Below are 24,679 nucleotides of genomic sequence, written 5' to 3' on the forward strand. Positions count from 1 at the left end.
CTAGAAATTGGTTCAAAGTATATTCAACAGCAAAAGAAGGTAGATGAACAGCAGCCACTCTTATCACATGGGTTGATTTCAATGGGAGAAAGTTTATGGTCAGGCTGGAAAGATCTGAATTCTTTACTGCCCTTTTTAGTATCTTTCAACAGCTATCTGTATGAAAACACTGACAGCTCGGTAATCCAGTTTACAGATAATAAGCTGGAAAATAAGATAGTACAACTGAGTGACATTGAGGTTCAAATACATTGGATAAACAGGAATGATAGATAAATTTAGTAAGATAAATTTTAAAAAATAGATCAAAGTAAAGACTGGTACAAGATCCTAAACCATAGATTTCCAAGTACTGAAGTATAAACATAGCAGAGCTAAAGTCTTAGATACTTCAAGTAACTATAAGCTCAACCTAAGTCTACAGAGCTCTTGATGTGTCCGAGAAGGAGGGGTAATCTTTTTATTCATGAGCAATAGCAAAGGGTCTAGAACAAAGACATCAGCCCACTCCTCTCTGCTGATAAGAACAGGTACATTATGTTCTAGTGGCAATCTTCAAAGTGAGATATCAATGAACTGATGTATGAACAGAACAGAGTAATCAGAATAAGTACAGATGTTTAGTACTGGGAACAGACGAATAGGTAGAGGAAATCAATCAAACAGAAAGGGATGTTGAGTATCAAGGCTGCCCAAAATGGAGGAAGACTGTCTCCAGAGCAGCTTACTGAAATAATGAAGTGCTTAAGTAACAGGATGGGGATATGCCACTGGGTCCCATCCCCAGCACTGCATAAACTGGACACCGGTACACAGCATCATTCAAGAGGTGGAGGCAGAAAGATCAGGAGCTCAAGATTATTCTTGACTATATAGTGAGTCTGAGGGCAGCCCAAGCTACAGAATCTGTCTTAAATAAAAGAGAAAGTATCAACATTATCACCAAAAAGAGCTGAGGAAGCCAGCACAATGAATAAAACACTTGCCACACAAGGGACTTCAGATCCCTAGAAAAATGTAAAAAAACAAAGCAGGTATAGCAGCCACCTGTAATCCCAACACTTCAGAGGCAAAGATAGAATTCATGAGCTCCTGGTTCAGTGAGAGAGAGAAACGCTGCTTCAACATAAAGAAAGCAATCAAGGAAGATGCCCTACATCAACCTCAGGTCTATAAACCTACACACACACTCATACACAAACATACACTCATACACATGGGAACACATGTACCTGAATACAACACACACAAACCTTCTAAAGGGCTCAGGAAATATTCTAGGTCAAGCATACCAAGTGATATAACAACTCAATTTAATATAAAAATCTGAGTTGGGAAAAATGCTACAAAGGACATTATTAGGTGTGATGGCTCATGCCTGTAATCCCAACACTTGGGAGGCTGAGGTAGTAAAAGTACCATGAGTTTGAGGATACCCTGAACTATATAGTGAGTTAAAGGCCAACCTGAGCTGCAGAGTGAACCTTGTTTCAAAATATAAAGTTTATTCAAAAGAAAGTGTAAAATCCAATTATGGACATTAGTACTGCGTTGATGTTCATTTTCCTCATTACACTGTAATTTTTGTAAGAAAATGTCCCTGTTCTTAGAAAAACCATGCTAAAGTATTTAGTACTATACTATAGGAAAAACTATAAAGATAAAATGAAAACAAGCAAATGTCACGTATTTAAATTTTATGAATCTAAGTTAAAGATTTATGATAATTCTTCATATTATTTCAGCAATTTTTCTTTAAATTTAAAATTACTTCAAATTAAGAAGTTAAAAACATTTTAAAGCTGGGCAGTGGTAGTGCACGCCTTTAATCCCAACACTTGGGAGGCAGAGACAACCAGCCTAGTTTACAGAGATTATTCCAGGACAGCCAGGGCTACACAAAGAAACCCTCTGTCAACCATCCATAACTCCGGTCTAGAGGATTCTGATTTCCTCAGGTACCAGGCACACATATGTTGCACACACACACACACACACATATGTATGTGTATATATATATATATATATATATATGTATATATATATATATACATATATATATACATATATATACACACATGCAGACAAAACACTCATATACATAAAATCAAATTTTTCAAGAGACTGGTACTCTGTGTAGCCTTGGCTGTTCTGGAACTGGCTCTCGAGACCAGGATGGCCTTGAACTCAGAGAACCACCTGCCTTTACCTCTGGAGTACTGAGATTAAAGGCATATGACACCAGTCATGGCTTTAAAGCAAATAAATCTAGAATCAAAATTAAAGGCAGTCTATGCTACATAGTGAATTCCTGGTGAAGCCTAGGCTACATTGTGAGACTATGTGTCAACAAACCAAAATATACATATATAGAAATGCAAAGGAGTAGGGGTAGAGAGCTTGCTCGGTGGTTAACAGTGCTTCCCACTCTTCCAGAGGACCTGAATTCAATTCCTAGAACCTATGTCAAGTAGCTTACAACAATTTGTAATTCTAGCTTGAGGGGCTCTGATGCTATCCTTTGGCTTGTGTTAGCACAGATGGCATACACTCACACAGACACATGGACACATAGACACATAAAATAAAAACAATTTAAAAAAAATAAAAGGACCCAAAATGTTGAAGACAATCTTGAAAATTGACATTTAGAGAGCCTGTACTCCTGACACCTACACCCCTGACCTTAAGACTGTAAGTCTATAGAAGCTGACAGGCAAATAGGTCATTAGCCAGAATAGAGCACACAAAAAGAAACCTACAGTCATTTGACTTTTAAAAAGCAATATTGGCTAGAATTTAGAGATTCTTTTTAAACAAAGTTCTGGAACAACCTGATATTCAAATAGAAAAATGCAAGCTTTGATCTATGCCATATCAAAAATATACCTTACCAAATTTAAAGCCTAGATCAGGAAAAAATCCACTAATAAGATGAATAGCTTGCAAGTCTTTAATCCCAGCACTTGGAAGACACAGATGAGCAGATTTCTATGAATCTAAGGCCAGCCTGGTCTACATAGTGAGTCCCAGGCCAGCCAAAATTATATGATACTCTGTCTCAAAAAAGAAAGACGGAAGGATGGAAGAAACAAAAGAACAAAGAACAAAGGAAAGAATGAAAGAAGGAATGAAGATAGGCAGGGAAATGAAAGAGGAAAAAGGAAACAAATAGGCAAGAACAGAGGTGGAAAAAAATATCTGTAAAACATAAATCTGACAAAGAACTTAAGACCAGAAATATTTTTTAAATTCTTACAAATCATTGAAATATTTTGCAATGTTAGGTATCAAACCTAGGGCCTCACATGTATGTTTACAGTAAAGGGCTGGGAATTTGGCTCAGTTAGAGAACTTGCCTGCCACGTACAAGGCCCTGAATTCCATATCCAGGAACTCATGAACTGGATGTGGCAGAATATGCCTATAATCCCAGCAAAATGAAAAGTCAATTTCAAGATCATCTTGGTGGCCAGGGAAATGGCTCACTGGTGAAAGCACGTTGGACAAGAACCTGAAGACTTAAGTTCCATCCCTGGAACCAACATAAAAAGCTGGATGCTATGATGTGCATTTTGTAATCCTAGCACTTCTAAAGCAGGATGGGAGACAGAGACAGGAAAATCAGGCAAAAGCTCATGGGCCAACAAGCCTGGAATATGCTAAGCAGTGACAGAAACAATGAAAGACTCTGTCTCAACAGTGTGGAACTGACCCCTAAAAAGTGGTCCTCTGACTTCTACATATGTTCTATGGTGCATGTGTTTTGTGAGCATACGTTCACATACACACTAAATTTTTTAAAAAATTTAAAAAGATCAATCTCAGCTACATAGCAAGTCCAAGACCAAAAAAGTACTAGAATGTTCATTATTGCTTCATTCATAATAAACCTAAAATCAAATGTAAGCCAAATAAGAGAATAAGAGAACAAATAAACTATAATATAGTCATACAGTGGGAAAATATTCAGCAATGGAAGGGAGAAAACTAATATCTGAAAAATACTACAGATAGCAAAAAAGTAGTGTTTAAAAAAGAATGTTCCTTATAAGATACAGATTTTTAAGAAATGAAATGCTGGTTAGTGAATATATTAATAGGTAACACATTTGATTCTAAGAAATAAATGCACAAAGATGCTGTAGTGGTTTGAATAAGAATGGCCCCCATAGGCTCATATATTTGAATGTTCAGTCACAAGGGAATAGCACTGTTTGAAAGGGATTAGGTCTAAACTTTTGGAGTAGGTGTGGCCTTACAGAAGGAACTGTGTCACTGGGGGTGGGCTTTGGGGTTTCAAAAGCCCATAGCAGGTCTAGGTTTGTATTCTTTCTCTCTCTCCCTCTCCCTCTCCTTCCTCCTCCCCTCCCACCCTCTTCCTGTAGATTAGAATATAGCTCTCAGCTATTGCTCTAGCATCTGCCTGCATGCTGCCATGCTTCCCACCATGCTGCTAATGGACTAACTTCTGAAACTGTTAGCAAGCCCTCAATTAAATACTTTCTTTCATAAGAGTTGCCTTGGCCATGGTGTCTCTTCAGAGCAATACAGTGACCAAGATAGAAGTATTCGTTCATAACAATAGAATGTGCAGGCTTGAGAGATGGCTCAGTGGTTAAGAGTACATTTTGCTCTTGCAGAGAACCTGAGTTTAAGTCCCAGCACCCATATCAGGCAGCTCACAACTGTTTGCAATTCCTGTTCCTCATCTAACATCCTCTTTGGCCTCCTTGGGCACCTGCACACATATGTACAAATTCCTATATACACGTACCTGAATAAATAATTAAATAAATCTAAAAAAAATGTTTAAAGAATAGAATGACTATCACAGGGACAACACACTGAAAGCAAACTAAATATCCATCAAGATAAAATTATATTACATCCTCACAAGGAAATGGCACACAACTGTTTAAAACAGTAGTACAAGGTAATTAGAGAGGTGGTTCTTGCAAATTACAAGGGTTCCTATGCGACAGAAGCAGATCATAATTGTCCATAGCCCCAGTTCCAGGGGATCCAATACCCTCTTCTGACCTCCAGAGCCACCAGGCACACACATAGTCCACAGACATATATGCAAGTAAAATATTCACACACATAAAATGAGTAAATCTTTAAAAAGAAATTTAAATACTAGTCTAAGTCTCTAACATGGTACATTCCTGTAATCTGCACTTGAAAGATGGAGGCAAGAGGATCAAGGCTAGCATTGGCTAGCCATAATGAGTTAGAGGCCAGCATGAACTGCATGAAACCCTGTCTTTATAAAAAATGAAGGAAAGGGGAAGGAAGGAAGGGAAAGAGAGGAAGAAAGTGGAAGACAGGAAAAAAGACAAAGAGGGAAGGAGAGAAGGGAACATTGTAAGAGACTTGAATCTCATATGAGAGATTTATAATCTGAGAGTTGAAAGAAATGTCCTGAAAGCAATAAAAAATAAAAAAGATAATAATTTTTCTTGTGAAACAAAACTTACCAAATTAGTAAAGCTCTAGTATTGGTAAAGCATAAGAAAACAGACAGTCATGTATGTTTGATAGTAACATATATTAAAACAAACATTTAAGATAAAAACTGGTAGTAGTTATCAAATACTTTTATTAATATTGTTCTTTAACAATTTCCATACATTTATATAATATATTCTAATGATCCTCTCCCCCACCCTCTTTTATCTCCCCTTCTCATAGCTATTTATCAATTTTTAAATGTTCATGCATTTGATCCAAGTGTTTAAATTCCACAAATCTATCCTATAAGCATATTTACATGACAAAAGCATAACATTTATTGGGATACTCAATGTGGCATTGTTCATAAACTAAAATGCTGAAAACCACTTAATGTGTATTAGAAAAGAAACAAGTTATATACATTATTCTTGTGCCACACACCTGTATTCCTGGCTAGTTGGAAGACTGAAGCAGGAGGATTGAGCTCACAAGTTTGAGATCAGAGGATCAGTTAAGGCAACCTAGTGAGATCCCCTATCTGAAAAGCGCCATAGCAATAGGGAAAGTATAACTCTTTGGGAGAAGCCAGCAGTGCTGGTTGGCTTTTATCACCTTGACACAAACCTAGAAATCTGAGAAGAGAGAACCTCAACTGAGAAAATGTTCCCACCAAACTGGCCTACAGGCAAGTCTATGGGACATTTTCTTAATCAGTGATTGACGTGGGAAGGCCTGGCGCAGGTAGTGCCATACCAGGACAGGTGATTCTGAGTTATAAAAAAGGCAGGCTAACCATGGGGAGCAAGCCAGTGAGCAGTAGTTCCTCCAAGGTCTCTTTCAGTTCCTGCATTGAGTTCCTTCCCTGACTTCCCTTCAGGAAGAATAAGACTAAACAAACCCTTTCCTCCTCAAGTTGCTTTTGTTCATGGTATTTTATCACAGTGATAGAAACCAGGTTTTAGCTAAAATAAGCAAGTAGAAAGAATTCAGGAGGAGATTTGGGGTATGGAAACTTATCTACAATGCAATCAGCTTTCCAGGATAAACAATGCAAATACCTGGCAAGGGATGCAACAGTGGATGCTGATTGGCAATGGGAAAGGTGGAGAAGGTAGGAGAAGGCCCAAAGGGATAATAAGGAAGTTAACAAAAATAAAATGATCCAAAAATCGTGTAGAATAAATAGGCTTTCAGATGGTGGACCAGTCTGCCTAAAACACTCCCCTTCTGCCCTTTAAAATCCAAGATACTCCTATTTGCTCCCTCATTCTCAGGCCCAAAAGAGTATCTGTTGCTATAAAGCTTTGCTTGGCAGCCTATGGTTAAAGTATTAAATCTTTCCATCAAGTGCCACAAAAAAATGCATCCAACCAGTATTACACAGCATCTCTATAAAATGCAGATTATATAGATATCAGGTAGAGTGTCCAATCTTTCCCCCTTGAAGTTTTATTTAAAATTTTGTGTGTATTTGTGTATTTTTCTATGGGAGTGAGTCCACAATTTTTAATCAAATTTGGGAACAATTGCTATAGTGTAAAATGTTCATCGATCATTTACTGAATAATCTATTCTACCCCAAACATTCTAAATATATAAATGAAATAAAAGATCCAAGAAAGTTTACAGAGAAAGACAAATAAGTAAACATGATTTTATAAAAGACAAAAGCCTAAATGAAAAGAGAGATGCATCATAAACAAGTTCTGATTAAACAGGAGTCTACTACAGTCCTGGGGTCAGGAAAACTCTATAATGTAAAAATAGCTACTTTCTCAAAATTAAGGTGACAATTCAATACAATCTTCATAAACCAGTACGATTTTTTTATGGAATGTTTGGCTGTTTCTAAAAATTATTAAACAACTGTTTAAAAAACAGAGGAGCAGTACCACAATCCAAAATTCCTAACAAGCTGGACATGGTGGTGCATGTTTGTAGCCCCAGTATTTGGAAGGCTAAGGCAGGAGGATATCTGAACACACAACTTTGAGAAGACCCTAGTCAGCACACAAAGGCTATATATATGTCATAGAAAAGGTAACAAGCCTAAAGTAGTCATTTGAAAAGTGCAATGTTGGAATAAGTACAATACCAGCACAACAAAATCAATGATTCAGAAACAGACTTGGGTGTATAAGAAGATTCAGTAAATGATATTGGTGGCATTTCAAATCACTGGGGAAAGTGTTGGGGCGGTTAATTACCTAGTTAGAAAAACATTACAGTATATAAATATATCATTTACAAAACCCAATTCTGAATGGTTTCAAGAATAAAGCCTAGTGGGAAAGTAAAAGTGGCCAGATTGTATTATATACAGACACTTTTAAAATTATCAAAAAATTAAGTGTAAAACTAAAAAACCACTCAGAACAACCTTGTGTTGCATAAATATTTGATCCACAGTACTACAAAACAGTTCTCAAGCTACTTGGATCCTAGGCCTTCTCCACGGGAATAAATTCAGGTTTATACTATTAAACTTAGCCAAACATGAGTAGCTGGGGGAGGTCATAGGCCCTAGCAGGGAAAGCTACTATTTTGCCAAATACAAATAGTATCACACTGCCTTCTAAAGCCTTATCTTTATACCTATAGATTACTGCAGCTCTTAGCCATCATTAAATTTTTCCTTCTGCTGTGGACAGCGAGTTAATACAGACACTGGTTGAAGTATAGAGAATAAGTGACTATGGAGTGCTCAGCCACATGCATACACACACACACACACACACACACACACACACACACACACACCTCCCTCAGGGAACACTGGAAAGAGGAAGCTGAAAGATTGTAAGAGACAGAAATTAAGCAAGACTACTATGAATCAGTGTCTTCTGGACATGACAGGGCTATTGCACACATAAGCTCACAGCAGATGTGGCTGCCTGTAGGATCTGCACATGATCAAGACAGTCACCTTTCCAGCACGGGTTGGGGAGGAGCTCACAAAGCCCCATCCCTACCTGAGGAGTTAGTAGACGCTGGGGTAGGGGTGAGGTAGGGAAGAGTCTTTTTTTATCCAGAAAGATGGCCTGCATAAGGTTTCCCATGCTCTAGTGGATGGCCCTACACCCATACACATATGATCAGCATTCACTGGACATCGTGGGTTAATTTTTAAAAAGTGGATAAGGACTTGGAAGGTGATTTTTGGAGGGAGATCCAGGATGAGCTAAAAAGGGGAGTGAATGGTGGCTATGATCAAAATACATTCTACACACGTATGAAATTCTCAAGGAATAGATACAAATACTATATTAAAGTGTTTAGTCATATGTGGCAGCACACACCTCCAATTCCAGCACTACAAAGGCATAGGCCGACACATTTCTGTGAATTCAAGGCCCTCCTGGTCCACATGGTGACTTCTGAGACACCAGGACTACATAGTGAGAGTCTGCCTCAAAGTAAGTTTTTAAATGCTTTTCCTCTGGGCTAGGAATATAGTTCAGTTGGTAGAATGCTTCTATAAGCATAAAGTGAGTATGAGGACAGGTTTAATATCAAGGAACACCCAGGAATACATAAATCAGGTGTGCTGGCTTGTACCATGAACCCTAGCACTTGGGAGGTGACTACATAGTGAATCCAAGGTCAGACTGGGCTACATAAAGCCCTGGATAAAAAATGTTTTCATCAATTCTTTTATCTATGTCCTTGTAGTTAAGTCACAATAGCCCCTGAGTCTGGGAAGACACTTCCTTCAGTCAGTAAAATTTTTGCAAGCATGAGGACACGCCTAAAAACACCAGGCACAGTGGTGCACACTTGTAATCCTGGTGCTGTGGAGGTGGAAACAGGAGGATCCTGGAACCTGTTGGCCAGCCAATCTAGATTAATTGGTTGAGTTCTAGACCAATGGGAAACCGTATCTCAAAAGGAGAGGGCAGAAAAGTGTAGTCTTCACCCTTCATCAAGGAAACTTCTCTTTGCAATAGAGACCATTACAGAAAAACATATCCAAACAACATACAGTTGCGGAGCCTAGTCCTAATGGATACATCTACAAAACATTCCTGGCACTTAAGGCTCAGGGAACACTGCAAACAATGGAGGAAGAAAGATTTTTAAAAGCCAGAAAGAGTATCAGGGGTTTACTACAAGACTGTATCTCCTAGTGATGGCAGAAGCTACACCCATAAAGTAGAGGCAGAAGGGAAACCACGAGGTTTCAAACCTACACAAAGAACTACAGGCAACTAAGGAATTCTGGGAGCAGAAAAAAGTCTTCACCAAGGAAGAGCATACCAATGGGTTACCCAATACCAAAGATCAGTTCTGAAAACATACACACAAGTGATACAATCTGAGAGATTATATTTATGTATTTAGGAATATATGTATATACATATACATACATACTATTAATGAAAAAAAGAGGCCATAAATTTCAAAGAGGGCAAAAAGTGGATATATATGAGAGAGAGAAGGGAGAAATTATGTAATTATAATTTCAAAAATAAGAAAAAATGGCAGAGGGGAAGAGGGAGGCAACCCTGAGGTGAAGACTCACTGATGTATATATTTTGAGAAGAATCCCTTGATTGCGAGTGTGGAAAACAGAAATAAAACCTGAGGTTTCTGAGGGATCCATTAACCCATGTTTACTACAAAGTGATAGAAAGCCTAAAAACATGGCTGAATTATGTTAATGTTGAGCAAAGCTAAGGATCGAACATTTGAAGTAGAAACTATAACTGTATCAGCGCACAAAACTTCAGGCAAATCTTGCATAGATATCTTTTGCAGTAGAGGCTGATTATTAAGTTAAGGAAGTCCTACCAGGCTTGATTTACCAGAGTCTACAATTGAATTTATTGAAAAAACTCTTGATTTGCCAAATAAGTTAAGCACCTTCTGGAGACACATCTTTGTCAACAAAAACGTTTATTTTAACTTAAAGGGTGATATCTTTAACACACAGAATCATTTAGAGAATGGAAGTCCACAGTTCAGTCAAGTAGCTATATGTGCTTAGAAGAACAATGGAAAATTTTGGGAGCAGCCTATGTTGTGTTATGATTTGTTTTTTATTTTAGTTATTTTTTGTTTATCACTTTTCAAACATGAACATGTGTTAGGCAGAAGTCTCAATGAAATATATTTATTTATTGAGCATTTTTAAAAGGTGGAGGAATGGAGCTCCTGAGGATGACACCTAAGGTTGTTCTCTACCCACCCCCTACAAGCACATACATGACACATGCATAATTTTTTTTTAAATGGGGGCCAGTGAGATGGCTTAGCAGGTTAACGGTGCTTGCTGCCAAGCCTGACAATCTGAGTTTAATCCCCAGAAGCCACATACTAGAACCAGAGATCCAACTTCCCCAAGTTGTCCTCTCACCTACATACACACACAATAGCATGCACATGCATGTATACACACACACACAAATAAATAAATATAATTAAAATCTTTAATTAAATGGGAAAACCTCAAGTATCCCCAGTAGATGAATGAACAAAATGGAATGAGGAAATGAATGAAAAGTTATCTAGCCTTTAGAAGGAAAGGCATTCTGACACAGGAAGTAACCCAGATGACCCTTGATTTTATGCTAAGGTGAAAGAAGCCAGTTACAAAAAGACAAATAAGAGTGAGTGAGATGGCTCAGCAAGTAAAGGTACTTGCCACCAATCGTGACAACCTGAGTTTAATTCCAAGTCCTATATGGTAGAAGGAAATAACTGATTTCTCTAAGGTTCCCTCTTACCCCAACATGTGCTGTAGCACTTATAAGTGCACTTACATAGAAATAAACATGTAATGACAAAAATGTAAGCAATATTCCACTTATATGAGATACTTGTGATTGTCAAATTCAAAGAGGCAGAAAGGATGGTAGCTGCTAGGGGTAATAGAAGAGTTATTGAGTTTGAAGTGGAAAGATGAAAAAGGTATTGACCTGTCTCCTGAGAGGCTCTGCCAGAGCCTGACAAATACAGAGGAGGAAGCTCACAGCCAACCATTAGACTGAGCTTGGGAGTCCCCAATGGAGGAGCTGGAGAAGGGATTGAAGGAGCTGAGGGGGTTTGCAGCCTCATGGAGGGAGCAACTGTGTCAAATATCTAGACCCCCTCCCCAGGAGCTTCTGGAGAATGGACCACCAACCAAAGAGTACACAAGGAGGGACCCATGGCTCTGGCCACATATGTGGCAGAGGATGGCCTTGTTGGACATCAGTGGGAAGAGTGGCCCTTGGTCCTGAGGGTGTTCAATGCCCCAGTGTTGGGGAATGCCAGGGTGGGAGGATGGGAATGAGTGGATTGGGGAGCACCCTCATAGAGGAAGGGGGAGGAGGAATGGGGTAGGGGGTTTCCAAAGGGGAGACCTGGAAAGGGGAAAACATTTGAAATGTCAATAAAGAAAATATCCAAGAAAAAAATAATATTCTGATAGAGTAATAGAGAAAAAGGGAAATGCATTGAGATGTATGGTGGTAATGGTTGCACAACAATACAGTATTTAATGATACTTAACTGTACAATTAAAAATGGTTAGGCCAGGCAAAGTATGCATATCTGTAATTCTAGCACCTGGAAGACAGAGGCAGGAGGACTACTGTAAACTAAAGCCCATCCCCCGTCTACACAATGAGTTCCAACCACATAGGGCCATATAGTAAGAACCTGTTTCAAAAAAAAAAAAAAAAAACAGCAACAACAAAAAACAAGTGTAGTGATACAGGCCTGTAATCTCAGAATTTGGAAGACTAAGACAGCAGGATTACCATGAGTCTGAGGCTAGCCTGATCTATATAGCAAGTGCCAGGCCAGCCAGGGCTATATAGCATGACCTCATGTCAAAAAGAGTTAGAATAGTATATTTTATATATATGCATACCTACATATACATTTTTGTAACAATAATATATGAAAATAGATAAAAGAAGCTGGGCAGTGGTGGCACACACCTTTAATCCCAGCACTTGGGAGGCAGAGGCAGGCAGATTTCTGAGTTCGAGGCCAGCCTGGTCTACAGAGTGAGTTCCAGGACAGCCAGGGCTATACAGAGAAACCCTGTCTCGAAAAAACAAAACAAAACAAAAAACAAACAAACAAAAAAAGATAAAAGCAGAAGCAGATATGAGAACTCAATTGTCTCTTACTAGGGCATATATCAATGCAGCTTGCAAAATAAATATCAAATTTAGCTTTCTAATTCTTGGTTTTAGAAGTTATTTTTCAGTGGAGTCATGTGATCACAGTTTGAGAAAATAATGAAGAGTCAAATTCAAGAATTGTCCTACCAGTATTGTTTGTAAAATAATAATAAAATTATTCAATCCAGTAGTCTATCGATAAGAGAACACTGAAATAAACTTGTAGTCATACTGTGGCATATTGTATATACTGTGTCACATTTAATAAATCTAGTAAGTAAAAACAGTTCCAAAACACTGAATGGTAATTTGTAGAAATAAAAACACAACACAATGGATTTCCTATGGTAAATTGGTATATATAGAAAGGTGTACAGAATAAAAGCAGATGACAGAGGACTGGCTGAAATGGTAGCACAGGAATGGACAAACTTTCTAGGTCAGACATCTGTTCTTCCAATGGACTTAGTACACAGATCTTCAATCTCCAGCTCTTGTGACCTTTCCTGTTTTCATTGTGAATCTTGTGGTGATGTTGTAGCAAGGAAGGTCAAACATTCCAGAAAAGACTCCATTGCTTAGACCCAGGACCTCAGCAACCAAGTCAAAGGGAGAACTCCAAGCTGGCCTTGATGGAAGATGTACAGCTTAAGAGAGGGCTTCCTCTAACAGCCATAAAGCCTATAACCTGAGTCAACTGTGTCACAATGGACAATAACTCTGAGACACATGTGAAACTGTGGGGCGTGTTTAGGTCAGGGGCAAGCAGTTACTAATTCAACCACAGGAGCCAGGAAGACAGGCCTTCACTTTCAAAAGCAGCACCACAGCACCACAGCAGTCCCATTGCTTTTCCATACCAGCTGCTTCCTGTGGCTCATCCCTCCATTAAGAGACCAATTAGGTGAGGGAATGTGCTTTCCACAGCATACTAACTACAGGCTTGTTTATCTTTGATCTACACATGCCAACCAGAGGAGCGGGATCTTGTAATTTGGCTACCTATTTAAATCAACATGTTGTTCTTAGATCCCTCCTACCCCCACTACCATCATTATTTGGTCCCTTCCTAGAATTTAAGGTTTAGAGCTAAGAAAAGTAACAAAAGAAGAGGTGCAAGCTGGATTCATCAGGGGCCCAAGAAGCAAATTCTATTTCCATGTGGATCCATGGGAGTTGCTCTGGGCTTGGCTTCAAGTAGTGGTAATCTAAGGTGGAACTGGTCTTCAGAGTACCTCATACAAGGCTGCATCACCAATGGACTAATGCACTTCACTGTCCCTATAAGACTACTGGAAAATATAGAAATATTCAGGACCATTAGCTTAAGAATGATAGCTAAATTTGTTAGAGTGGTTAGGATCCTTAACTGACAGAAAGATAATACTTCTAGAATGATCAAAATTAAATGTGTGGGGAAACTTGTTAAACCCCTAACAGTTGGTATTATTAGAACTAAATGCATTAAGAAATACAAATTAGAATTATTGAAAATAACATTTTAAAATAGTTTTGATAATTGTATGTTATTTTAATTTATACCACTAGTAGGGAAACTTCTTGTGGGGAAACATGAATTTCCTCATTTGAGGGGAGTTGCAGATATAGTTATTTGATATTATTGGGGGGTCTAAACTATACTCTTATAAAGAAAGTAATTTAGCCAGCTTGGTGGCCCATACCTTTAAACCAAGCATGTGGGAAGTAGGTGGATCTCAGTGAGTTCCAGGCCAACTAGGGATACATAGAGAAACTCTATTTCAAAAAAAGGGAGGGACAGTAATTTAGCTGTAGCTATCAAAGTACAAACTGCACACACTCTTTGAGTCAGCACTTCCTTCTCTCTATCCCACAGAAATACTTAGACACAGGAATAAGATTAAATGCAGTATTTATAACAGTGAATGATTAGAGGCAAGTTTCCATCAATAGGTGAATTGTTAAACTGTAGTAAAACCATACTATTGAATGCTATACCATTATTTTCATTTTCATTTTCTAAGAGGTAATGTCCACATATTAATGCAAAAAGAAATATGTAAAACATTGCATAATATATTAATTTACATAGCAGTAAAAGTGTTTTATTTTTAATATATATACACACACACACGTGTGTACGTGTGTGTGTGTGTAAATGCTCCTCCATGTTCATGAATGAAGTCGGAGGGAAAGGGAAGGGAGCTCTACCACGCAACAGGTAAAAGTCAGTTTTAGAGAGCGCGAATAGGCACAAGTAAAGAAAAAGCTCTTAAAATTCTACAAATGTATTCCTTTGTTAGGAGCTATGGTTTATAATTTAAGAAAAGATTTATTTATACTGTTTCTGTTTGCCTTTGTGAGTATACTGCACCGTGAATGCAGTGACAGTGGAGGCCAGAAGACGACATGGGAACCCCCAGAACTGGGGTTATAGACAGTTGTAAGCTGACAATGGGTGCTGGAATTAAACCAGGGTCCTCTAGAAGAGCAGCCAGTGCTCTTAATACTGAGCCATCTCTCCAGCCTAAAGATTTATTTATTTTCTTTTATGTGAAAACTTTGCCTACAAATATATGCCTGGTGTCCATGCAGGTGAGAAAAGGGCATCAGATCCACCGGAGATACCATCTCTATTCTGATTTTTTTTTTATCTATATCTAGCTGACAGTTCCTGTTAACAATCTTAAACTTTTACCTTCAGTTTTTCCAGGTAAAGGAATTTATGATCTACATACAAACATTTGAAACCACTGGAGAAGAGCAAGGTAAGCTGGCATACACCAGTAAATGGGAGCACTCAATACGCTAAGCCAGAGGATACTCAACAGCCTGGGCTATATAACGAGTTTGAGGCTAGCTAGGGTTAGAGTGAGACCATCAAAAGCAGACAAATAAATAAATAAAGCTACCATATAAACCACTTACTTAAAAGAGCCCCCAAAAGGCTAAAAGAATCCTTTTGTGATATTGATAATTACTCCTCTTTGTATGTTTTATGAGTATCCAGAAAACACCACAGACAAAAATGCACAGACCACACACACACACACACACACACACACACACACGCGTGCGCACAAACACACACACAGAAGAAGGAAAGAAAAATAAAATTAAGAAGGCAATTTGTTGTATAGGCAAGGCAAAAAAGAAAAGATAAATGACGTGTGGTGGGTGGTCAGAAAGGGAGAAGCAGAAAACCACAAACTAAATTAAAGTATTCATAAGAGTTTATAAGTCAAAAGTAATCTTGAGGTTGAGCATGGTGACTTATTCCTATAATCCCAACATTCAGAAGATTGAAGCAGGAAGATCACCCATGAGTTTGAGGCTAGACTAGGTAAATAGTAAGTTATAGAGTTCTAGGTCATCTTGAGAAACAGGGTGAGACCCTGTCTAAAAAAAATAAAATTAAGCCCGGCAGTGGTGGCGCACACCTTTAATCCCAGCACTTAGGAGGCAGAGGCAGGCGGATTTCTGAGTTCCAAGCCAGCCTGGTCTACAGAGTGAGTTCCAGGACAGCCAGGGCTACACAGAGAAACCCTGTCTCAAAAAAACACACATACATACATATATATATATGTATAAAATTTTTTTTAAAAGCCAGGCATAGTAGCACAAGCATGTAAAGCCAGCATTTGAGAGTAGAATCAGAAAATCAGGAGATACTCTTAGCTACCTGACCCATCTCAAAAAAAAAAAAAAAAAAAAAAAGGTTACTTCCTATCATGTATAATTGGAGTAAGAAGCACCTAACCTTTAGACTATAATTAAAGTAGTACTCAGTTTCAACCCCCCGGCTTAGGACCATGTGAAGACTTTGGAGAAACTTCAGAATTAGAGATAAAAGGGTTAAAAACCAAATAAAGGTAAATTAGAATGTTTATTGTGCCTAAGAGAATAAGGAGTGACTCAACAGTGCTCAAGGACATGAATAAATACCCATTTCAGTGAGCAGCTGGACGAATTTGCACAGCAGGTGATTTTGTTTAAATTATTACAGCAAGTATTTCAACATAGAAGTGTCTTACCTAGGCAACAACATACCATACAGAAACTCCTTCGAAGCCTGTTGTTGGTCACCTCCCCCACCTTTCCTAGCTCAACCCCTCATCTCCAATAGGTCAGAGGCATCTCTGGAATGTTAAGATGGAGACTTCTTTTAGGTCTAGTTTGTATAAAATTTGTTGTTAGCCTCTGCCTCCTAGAACCCAAGATAAGGTTGAATTTTTCTGGGCTATGGGGTAAAAGAGGGGGATTCATTAGTAGCAAGCACTGAAATGTGTGAGTAAACTTGAATTCCTTGTTTAAAAAAAAACTATGCCTTGCCTCAGTATAGATGGGTAAGAGGTTTAAAGTTTTTTTTTTGTTTTTTTTTTTTTTTCCGGTTTTTGGAGACAGGGTTTCTCTGTATAGCCCGGGCTGTCCTGGAACTCACTCTGTAGACCAGGCTGGCCTCGAACCCAGAAATCCGCCTGCCTCTGCCTCCCAAGTGCTGGGATTAAAGGCATGCGCCACCACCGCCCGGCATAAAGTTCTTATAGGACTTAAAAGCTGTGTTTAAAATGGCCAATTTTCCTCCAAAAAGAGGAAATTGAACTTGGTGGATATTAAAGTTAATAAACAAAAGGAAATCACCCATACATTCATAACACCCAGAAGGCAGAGACAGGACAATCACAAGTTTGAGGTTTCCCTGGGCAAGTTCCAGGCTAGCATGGGCTACAAAGTGAAACCTTGTCTCAAACAAAAGAATAAGGGAGAAGGGGGAATAACTAGATATGCCTTACCTTCTTCTTTATCTCTCATTTTTGTCTTGTATAGAAAGTTCTTGAGTGTCTGTGAGAAATACAATGTACTCACTCATCTTACTTGTACTCTGACTACCCTACCCTACACCTAAGGGAGCTGAATACTGTCTATCTAAAATATGGATGATACTTTATTTTATAGCCAATTTTTCTAGTTTTTCTCCAGTTCCTTCTGTAATACTGCTGCGCACAAAGGCTGTATCTCGAGCCGGGCATGGTGGTGCAAACCTTTAATCCTAGCACTTGGGAGACAGAGGCAGGCAGATTTCTGAGTTCGAGGCCAGCCTGGTCTACCGGAGTGAGTTCCAGGACAGCCAGGGCTATACACAGAAACCTTGTCTGGAAAAACCAAAACAAAACAAAACAAAAAAGGGTGTATCTCTTGATCACTCCTTTCCTTTATCTCACAGAAACACCTAGTCTTCCTACCCTCTCAGATATCTTCACACAGCTCATTCTCTAATGATCAAAAATCCTTTAACTTCTTTAAATCAGCTGGCTCTTCTATTTAAAAAAAACTATCACTCTTAAGTCTCTATAATGTCCTCATCTTTTTAACATTTTCTATACCATTGTTTTCATTTTTCTATACCATTGTTCCATTTTAAATTAAGTTAAAAGTAGGTTTTTTTAGGAGGTCAAGAGCCCATATTGATCAGGTTGACCTCAAATTAATCATGTAATGACGACTGGCCTTGAACTCCTGATCCTCCTGGGGTACAAACAAGTGCTATCATGTCCAGCTCTAAAACTATCTTTAATTTACCAAATGACAAGATTCCTACCTCCCTCATTCCAACCCTTCATGGAACCTGCCCTGTACACGACCATATTAGTCAGATGAAAACACCCATCAGAAGACCTCAGGATTTCACCCACCTTTCTGTCTGCATCAAACCTCTTGGAAAAACAACACAATGAAGCATCATCAAATGAGGTAAAAGGACAATGAAAGAAATTGTTGATGATATGTGGGTCTATCAAAGGATGGGTCTATATGAATATGTTTATATACAATTGCATATGCATATGTAAACACAGGTAATATAAATACACTCAAGTCAAATTAACAAACATAAGAATCAAATCTGCTAAATCTGACCTAAACCACAGGTATTATATGGCTACTTCCGGGAAGGAGATGCATTATTTATGTGACAAAGTCAGTTGCAAGTTACAAGAAACCATAGGTAAACTACTACAAGCAGTCTAGATTCGGCTTTTCTATAATGTAACATAAATGCAAGGCTTACTCATCACCCCAGGACAATGGCCATGTTATATGAGTTCTGCACAATACCCAGCATGTACTCAGCACTAGGAAATAATACATTTATAACTTAAGGAGAAAAACAGAGGCTTGCTTCACAGTGGTTTAATATGAACAAAGTTGAATATGACATTGTCTGACAGAAGAATGAACAATTTGCTGAATAAAAGCCCCAAGTCAGGATATATACACAGAAGAAATGGGGCCTCAGAGTCTCAGCACTTGTGCACAATGAAAGAAGAAATCTTTAAAAAAAAAATATCTGTAACAGAGGATACAAATCAAAAGGCAGCAAGGACACCAACACTGGCAAGGTGGGAAAGGGGCTACTCAGCTACCAGCATGGGCTCAGCAGCTAGAGAGCTAATCTACCTCAAGGATCTTCAACACTGAGATGGGCTCCAAGTCCCCTGTCAAAAGCTAATCCTGATCTCTCTGACCAGGGTCACACCAGACTCAGCAATCCTTTTCCCCAAGGACCTACAGAGAAAACACAAATCCTTCCATGACAGGGAGTCGAAGCCAAGAGTCCCAACTTGCAACTGGCACCAGAGTTAACTTGCTCTCATCCCACCACTTGGACAGACAGCAGGTCCCAGCAAACAAACCACCACCTCCCAAACAACAGCGTAGGACACCTGCCAGCCTCGAGATGCTACTTTAGCCTCTAAGATTTGGGAAATCTACACCTAGCTGCTAACCTATTTCAGTTTCTGGGGACAACACTGAAGTTCCACAGGAAACAAGTACAGGCAGTTCAATAACCCTGTGACCAAGCTGGGGAAGGCAGCAGACAACTCTTGCTCCTGAGCCCCATTCAACAGCTCGAAAGTGCTTAGGAGAAATGAGAAAGTGTGGTGTTGTGTGCTTCTGCCCTTGGGGCAGCACTAAATGACATGGGAAAGGAGGAATGGAAGGAGGAAAGTGATGTTGCTGTTCTTTACCACCAAGAGGAACCTAAAACATGACCTCCTCCCACCATTCAGAAAGTCACCTGGCAGTGATAAGTCGCTCTTATCCCTCAAAACCCACAAAGCTAACCCACAAAGAAACAAGGGCTTGAGGAGAGAGAACTGCTGGCCCATACTGACTCATTAGCTAGTGAGCAAAATATAGACAGCTAGAGTATAGAGCCACAAAGGGATAGGGGCTAGGCAATAGGAGCACCCTACTACCCTATGGCTTTTTTGACTTTGCAGGAACCATGATGAAGGGCTCTGAAAACCCATACATCCTGCTCCACATATTGGACTGCTTAAACTCTAGGATTGCTGCCGTGAAAAGCAACAAGGGAGAGGAAAAACGAACAAACAAAAAACTGCTGAGAAAACTGGGAGGAGGCCTAGAAAAAATAAGTTTTGGGTTTCTACCACCTTCCCCAAAAAGAAAATTTTTCATGCAGGTAGGAAAAGCAGGGATTCTCCCTATTCAGTGTTCCTGGTTAAACCTAAGAATACGAAAAAGGCCCTAGACTTGCAGCATCAGTAATATATCCCAGTGCCTCACCAGCACAACCCCCCTCCCCCCAAGTTAGCCTTCTGGTATAGTTAAAATGCCCAAGAAATTGCCTTCCAGTCCAATCCCTCCCCCACCCCAACCCCAAGCAAAGAACATCTGCCTGTGGTTTCCCACCTCTCTTCAGAGAAGAGATACTAGCAGAGCACCCACACGGTGTAGTCTGATACCAAGGGGCACAATGCAAGACGATTTATCAAGCCAGGGGATGGGTAGCCAACTTCAGATCAAAAAGAGAGAGAGGCTTAGTGTAAAAACCAATGTCATTTCAGCAGGAAAAGTAGAGGGCAAGTGGTGAGAGGGACTCCTACTGGCGCACCTTCCCAGGGACGTAGTTCCTATCAATTGCCTCCTCCTGCAGGAACATGTGTAGACAGCGTTCATTCTGAGCCAGTGGGTGCCCAGCAATTCTAAAAAGAGACCAGAGTGGTTATCAGTAGTATCTGGGATGAGAGAGATTTGGCAGGGGAATGTGAAGAGGGGAGAAAGGTTTGAGCCTCTAGAGGACAACAGTAGGGTATGACCTAAACTATAATAAAGAAGGGAAATGGAACAGAAGGACAAGGTAGGGAAATTCCTAGTTAAAAGGGTTAACATGCATTACACTCTCAGGCCTTGGCATACAGGATCTGAATGTATTCACAGGAATGAAGTTTTACTACCTCCAGTTTTCCCACTATATCATATTACCTATTGCAAAAGGTCAAAGTAGACAAAAAAATATAAGAAGATCATGATGGGCTGGGAGTATAATAGTTTAGATGTAGAATGCTTGCCTAGCATATGCAAGGCCATGGAGTCAATCCCCAGCAAAAAGGGAAAGAGCAAAGTATGGAATGAGGGAAGAAGGGGAGGGGAAAGAAAAATGGAGAAGGGAGGGGGAGTAAAGAAACATTCATAATAGCAAAAGCAGTATGCAGAGCAGCCAAGAATTTGGCTTACTTGTTAATAAACTGTTCGAGGCCTTGCCTCCTTTCTTCAATGAAAGATTCCTCAAAGATCCCTTCATCTCCTCGGAAAGGGAGCTGCCGCTTCAAGGCTTTCCCAGGCAGCGGTGGTACTACGATCTGCAGTCCAATAGCAGCCCAGTTGGAGAGGGCAAGAAAGAAGAAAGCAAATGAGATGCTAAAGTGTGTTCTACCCCTCTCTCCATCCCTCCCTCCTTCTTTCCCTCCCTCCTTCCTTCTTTTCCTCCCTCCCTTTCCATGGCTGCAGGGTAGTCTCAAACTATCTAAGTAGCCAAGAATGACCTTGGACTTCTGATCCTCCTGCCTTCACCTGCTAAGTAAACTGTATTTCTCAGTTCTTTTATACTTGGGATCTACAATGCCCCAGGTCCAGCTAAGACCTTAGAACAGTAAGGATGGCTCATATGGATCCACTTTCTGTGAAAGGACAGAGTTACCATCTCAAGAGAAAGGAAATAAACTTCAAGTACCTTTCACTTTCTTTAATAACCCTGTACCATCCAAGCATTTATCTTTTCTTGACACAATTTTGCACTTATAGGTGTTTACTAATTTTACAAATAAACAAACAAAAAAACTCAAAATAATAGTTGAAAATATTGTTCATGGGGCTGAGAAAAGGGCTCATCTGGTAAAAGCACCCACTGGCTGCACATGCATGAGAACCTAAATGTGGACTCCAAGACACAAACAAAAGTCCAGCTGGGAGTGGAAGGCAGAGACAGGAGGATCACTAGAGATTGCTGGCCTAGCTCCAGATTCAGTGAGAAACCCTGTCTAAAACGTGTGAGGCAGAGAGATAGAGCAGAACATATAACCTGCTCCTCTGGCCTGTGTGACATCCTCACACCACATAACACACACGCACGCACGTGCGTGCGCACACACGCGTGTGCACACACACACAATTTTACAAATAAGTCCTAAACTCACCTCTTCCAAGTTTCTAAGGGTATCCCGCCAGAACCAATATATTGGGAATGAGTCCATAAGAATGTGTTCACCCTTATTACCCAATTCAAGACTTTTATAGGCTGTGATCTTACCCCCAAGCCTATATAGATCTCCTCCTATGGTACTAATTAGGAGATGAGCTGTACCTTACTATCTCGCTCCAGCTCATTTTTCAGCCACTCAAAGTCACTATAGCGTCGCCGTACACAGGATTCTTTCAGCTTGAAGATGGGTAGGTTTGTCTACAGGGAAGGAAGAATGAAAAGAAGCCAGGTACTGTGGCATGTAATTTTAACACTTAGGAGGCTGAGTTAGGAGGATCAGCAGTCAGTGCAGGGCCAACCTAAGCCATATCGGGAATTCTAGATCAGCTGGGCCTACATGGTGAGACCCTATCTCAAAAGTAAAAAACAACCAAACTGAAAACAGGCCATAAGTTCTGTTCAACCTGTGCGGATCACCTGTCAGACCACTGGAAAAGTCTCAATGAAGTAGTAGGTCCTATGGACTGAGGATATGTCTCAGTGCTAGGAGACTTCCCTATTCCATATAAACACCTGGGTTTCACTACCAACAGAAAAGAAATATTGCTCCTATAGACTATATACCTAAAACTCTTCCAAAACACTACCAGGTGAATGAATATTAACCCTCACCATACCCAATCATATCACAACTGGGGATCAGAAGTCCCTTGCTGGGGCTGAAGGGTAGCTCAGTAGTAGAGCACTTACCTAGCATCCTCAAGGCTCTTGGTTCCACCCCACAAACACACAAACAAAATCTTTTCTACTTAAAATGTATCTTACAGAGAAGACTAACAGTTGTATTATAATGTAAGTTATACTGGTAAATCATGAATTACTATGGGTTCAGACTGGTTTCCCACTCCCATTTCAGACCCATGCATGTTTGTCTCAAAGTGTCCCCCAAGGCCCCCTGTCTAGTGTTGTGCTCCTCCTCACTATCTCTGTGATATGGAAGGAAAAGAATAACAAAACACCCCAACAGTAAAAGCAGTCATTGAGAACTAGAAGGTAAATTATTTCCAACAGATATTTATCTTGATGTACTAATGCCTGTAGCAGGAAAGAAAAGCTAACGTTCAGCCATGGGAAGCTAGCTCAGCCATGGAAAGAAAGCTCAATCAGGAACTCCAGCTAACTGCCTACCTTCCCTAGCTGGTTTCTACTGGATGTTATGGATACCTGACATGACGTTACCTTTCTGTTGCTATTTGTTCTTTTACTTGGAAGCCTCATCTGAAAGAACATTCTGCTCTGTCTGGGACTCTCTCTCTGGGGAACTCCAGCTGGATTCCTGAAAGTCGCTTCCCCAGTCAATTTCTACTGGATATGTTGAGTGCCTGACTTGATAATGTTTTGCTATCTGCCTGTCCCTTGTTTATTATTTTACTCTGGCTTGCCATATACTGATACTTACTCATTCAAATCAATAGTACAGTTATTGCAGATCATTCTCTAGACCTCCAAGTCATTCTACCTTTGCCTTCCTATTCCAATCTTTTCTTTTCTATTCTATATGTCCTAGCTCAATTCAAACTTCATTCAGAAAATCTTTCCTGATAACAGCAGCTGGGTACATTGTGGTCTACCTCCCCTCTCATCCCTTCTGCATTTATACTTGAGACCTTGTCTCTAGCCTAAGCTAGCTTCAAATTCCATATGTAGCTGAGGATAACTTTGAACTTTTTGTCTTCCTGCTTCTTTATGAAATTACAGAAGTGTACCATCACACCTAGTTCATGAAATACTGGGAGTCAAACCACAGAGCTTTATACACGCTAGGTAAGTATTTACCAATCGAAATACAGCCACATTCCCATTTCTAAGGGTTTTATTATGTTGCAGAGGATGACCTTGAACTTCGGATCCTTTCACCTCTAGTTTATGAAGTGTCACATCCCTAGGTTTTCTTCATGCTGTTTTATGCATCCTGTTTGTTGTCTATGTGACTAAGTTATGATGTTAAGACCAACCACCTGAGTGTGTGAGGTGGTGTATCCCCTTAATCCCAGAATATGAGAGGCAGAAGTGGGTAGATTTCTGTGAGTTTGAAGGCAAGCCACTACAGAGCTCTAGACCAGCCAGAACAATATAGTTGAGACAATGTCTTAAAAAAAAAACAACAACAACCATGACAACTTTTGCTTCTCCTTATCAATACTCAATTACTAAATAGAAACCCTATATATCTAGTTACCCCTTTAGCTACAAAATACAGACTTAACAGCCATTATATAGGTTGGTTTTCTGTAACATCCTCATTCCTACATCTTAATCACTAAGAAGACTCCTCAGGCTCTGGTGGAAAGAGGACCTTATAACAAATTAAAAGCCCAAATCTTCCTTCCTATCTACAAATTCTAAATGAAAATGGTCAGATACATCTACTAATCTAAACCATATTTCTTCCCAGCCAATTGAGAGCAATGGGTAAGTAAAAAAGGAACCACCTTTTTCTTCTCTACACAATTGCCTCATGGCAAGAAAGCAGTACCTTGGAGTACTGCTAGAGCCTCCCATGCTCCTTACTAGAGCAACTCTTACCATACCCAAACCTTTTTTTTTTTTTTTTTTTTTT

At 39.6% G+C, this 24,679-nt stretch overlaps 1 protein-coding gene across 3 annotated transcripts in view; it reads right to left on the reverse strand.

Annotated features, from left to right (window-relative positions):
- Positions 1 to 24,679, reverse strand: part of Snx12 (sorting nexin 12) — a 124,447-nt gene that overhangs the window by 94,913 nt on the left and 4,855 nt on the right. The window contains exons 2-5 of one of the 3 annotated variants that reach the window (XM_031365669.1): positions 22,222 to 22,317; positions 21,096 to 21,220; positions 20,473 to 20,563; positions 12,822 to 13,203 (exon numbers count right to left, since the gene is read on the reverse strand). In XM_031365669.1, the coding sequence (XP_031221529.1) occupies positions 13,180 to 13,203; positions 20,473 to 20,563; positions 21,096 to 21,220; positions 22,222 to 22,317 (336 nt within the window). In that variant the 3' untranslated portion in view covers positions 12,822 to 13,179. Of the gene's footprint in view, positions 1 to 12,821; positions 13,204 to 18,728; positions 19,119 to 20,472; positions 20,564 to 21,095; positions 21,221 to 22,221; positions 22,318 to 24,679 lie in introns of those variants that run through there. The other 2 variants (XM_031365664.1, XM_031365658.1) reach the window with 2 other exon arrangements.

The sequence above is a fragment of the Mastomys coucha genome, chromosome X (genome assembly GCF_008632895.1).
Source record: "Mastomys coucha isolate ucsf_1 chromosome X, UCSF_Mcou_1, whole genome shotgun sequence".
NCBI lineage: Eukaryota > Metazoa > Chordata > Mammalia > Rodentia > Muridae > Mastomys > Mastomys coucha.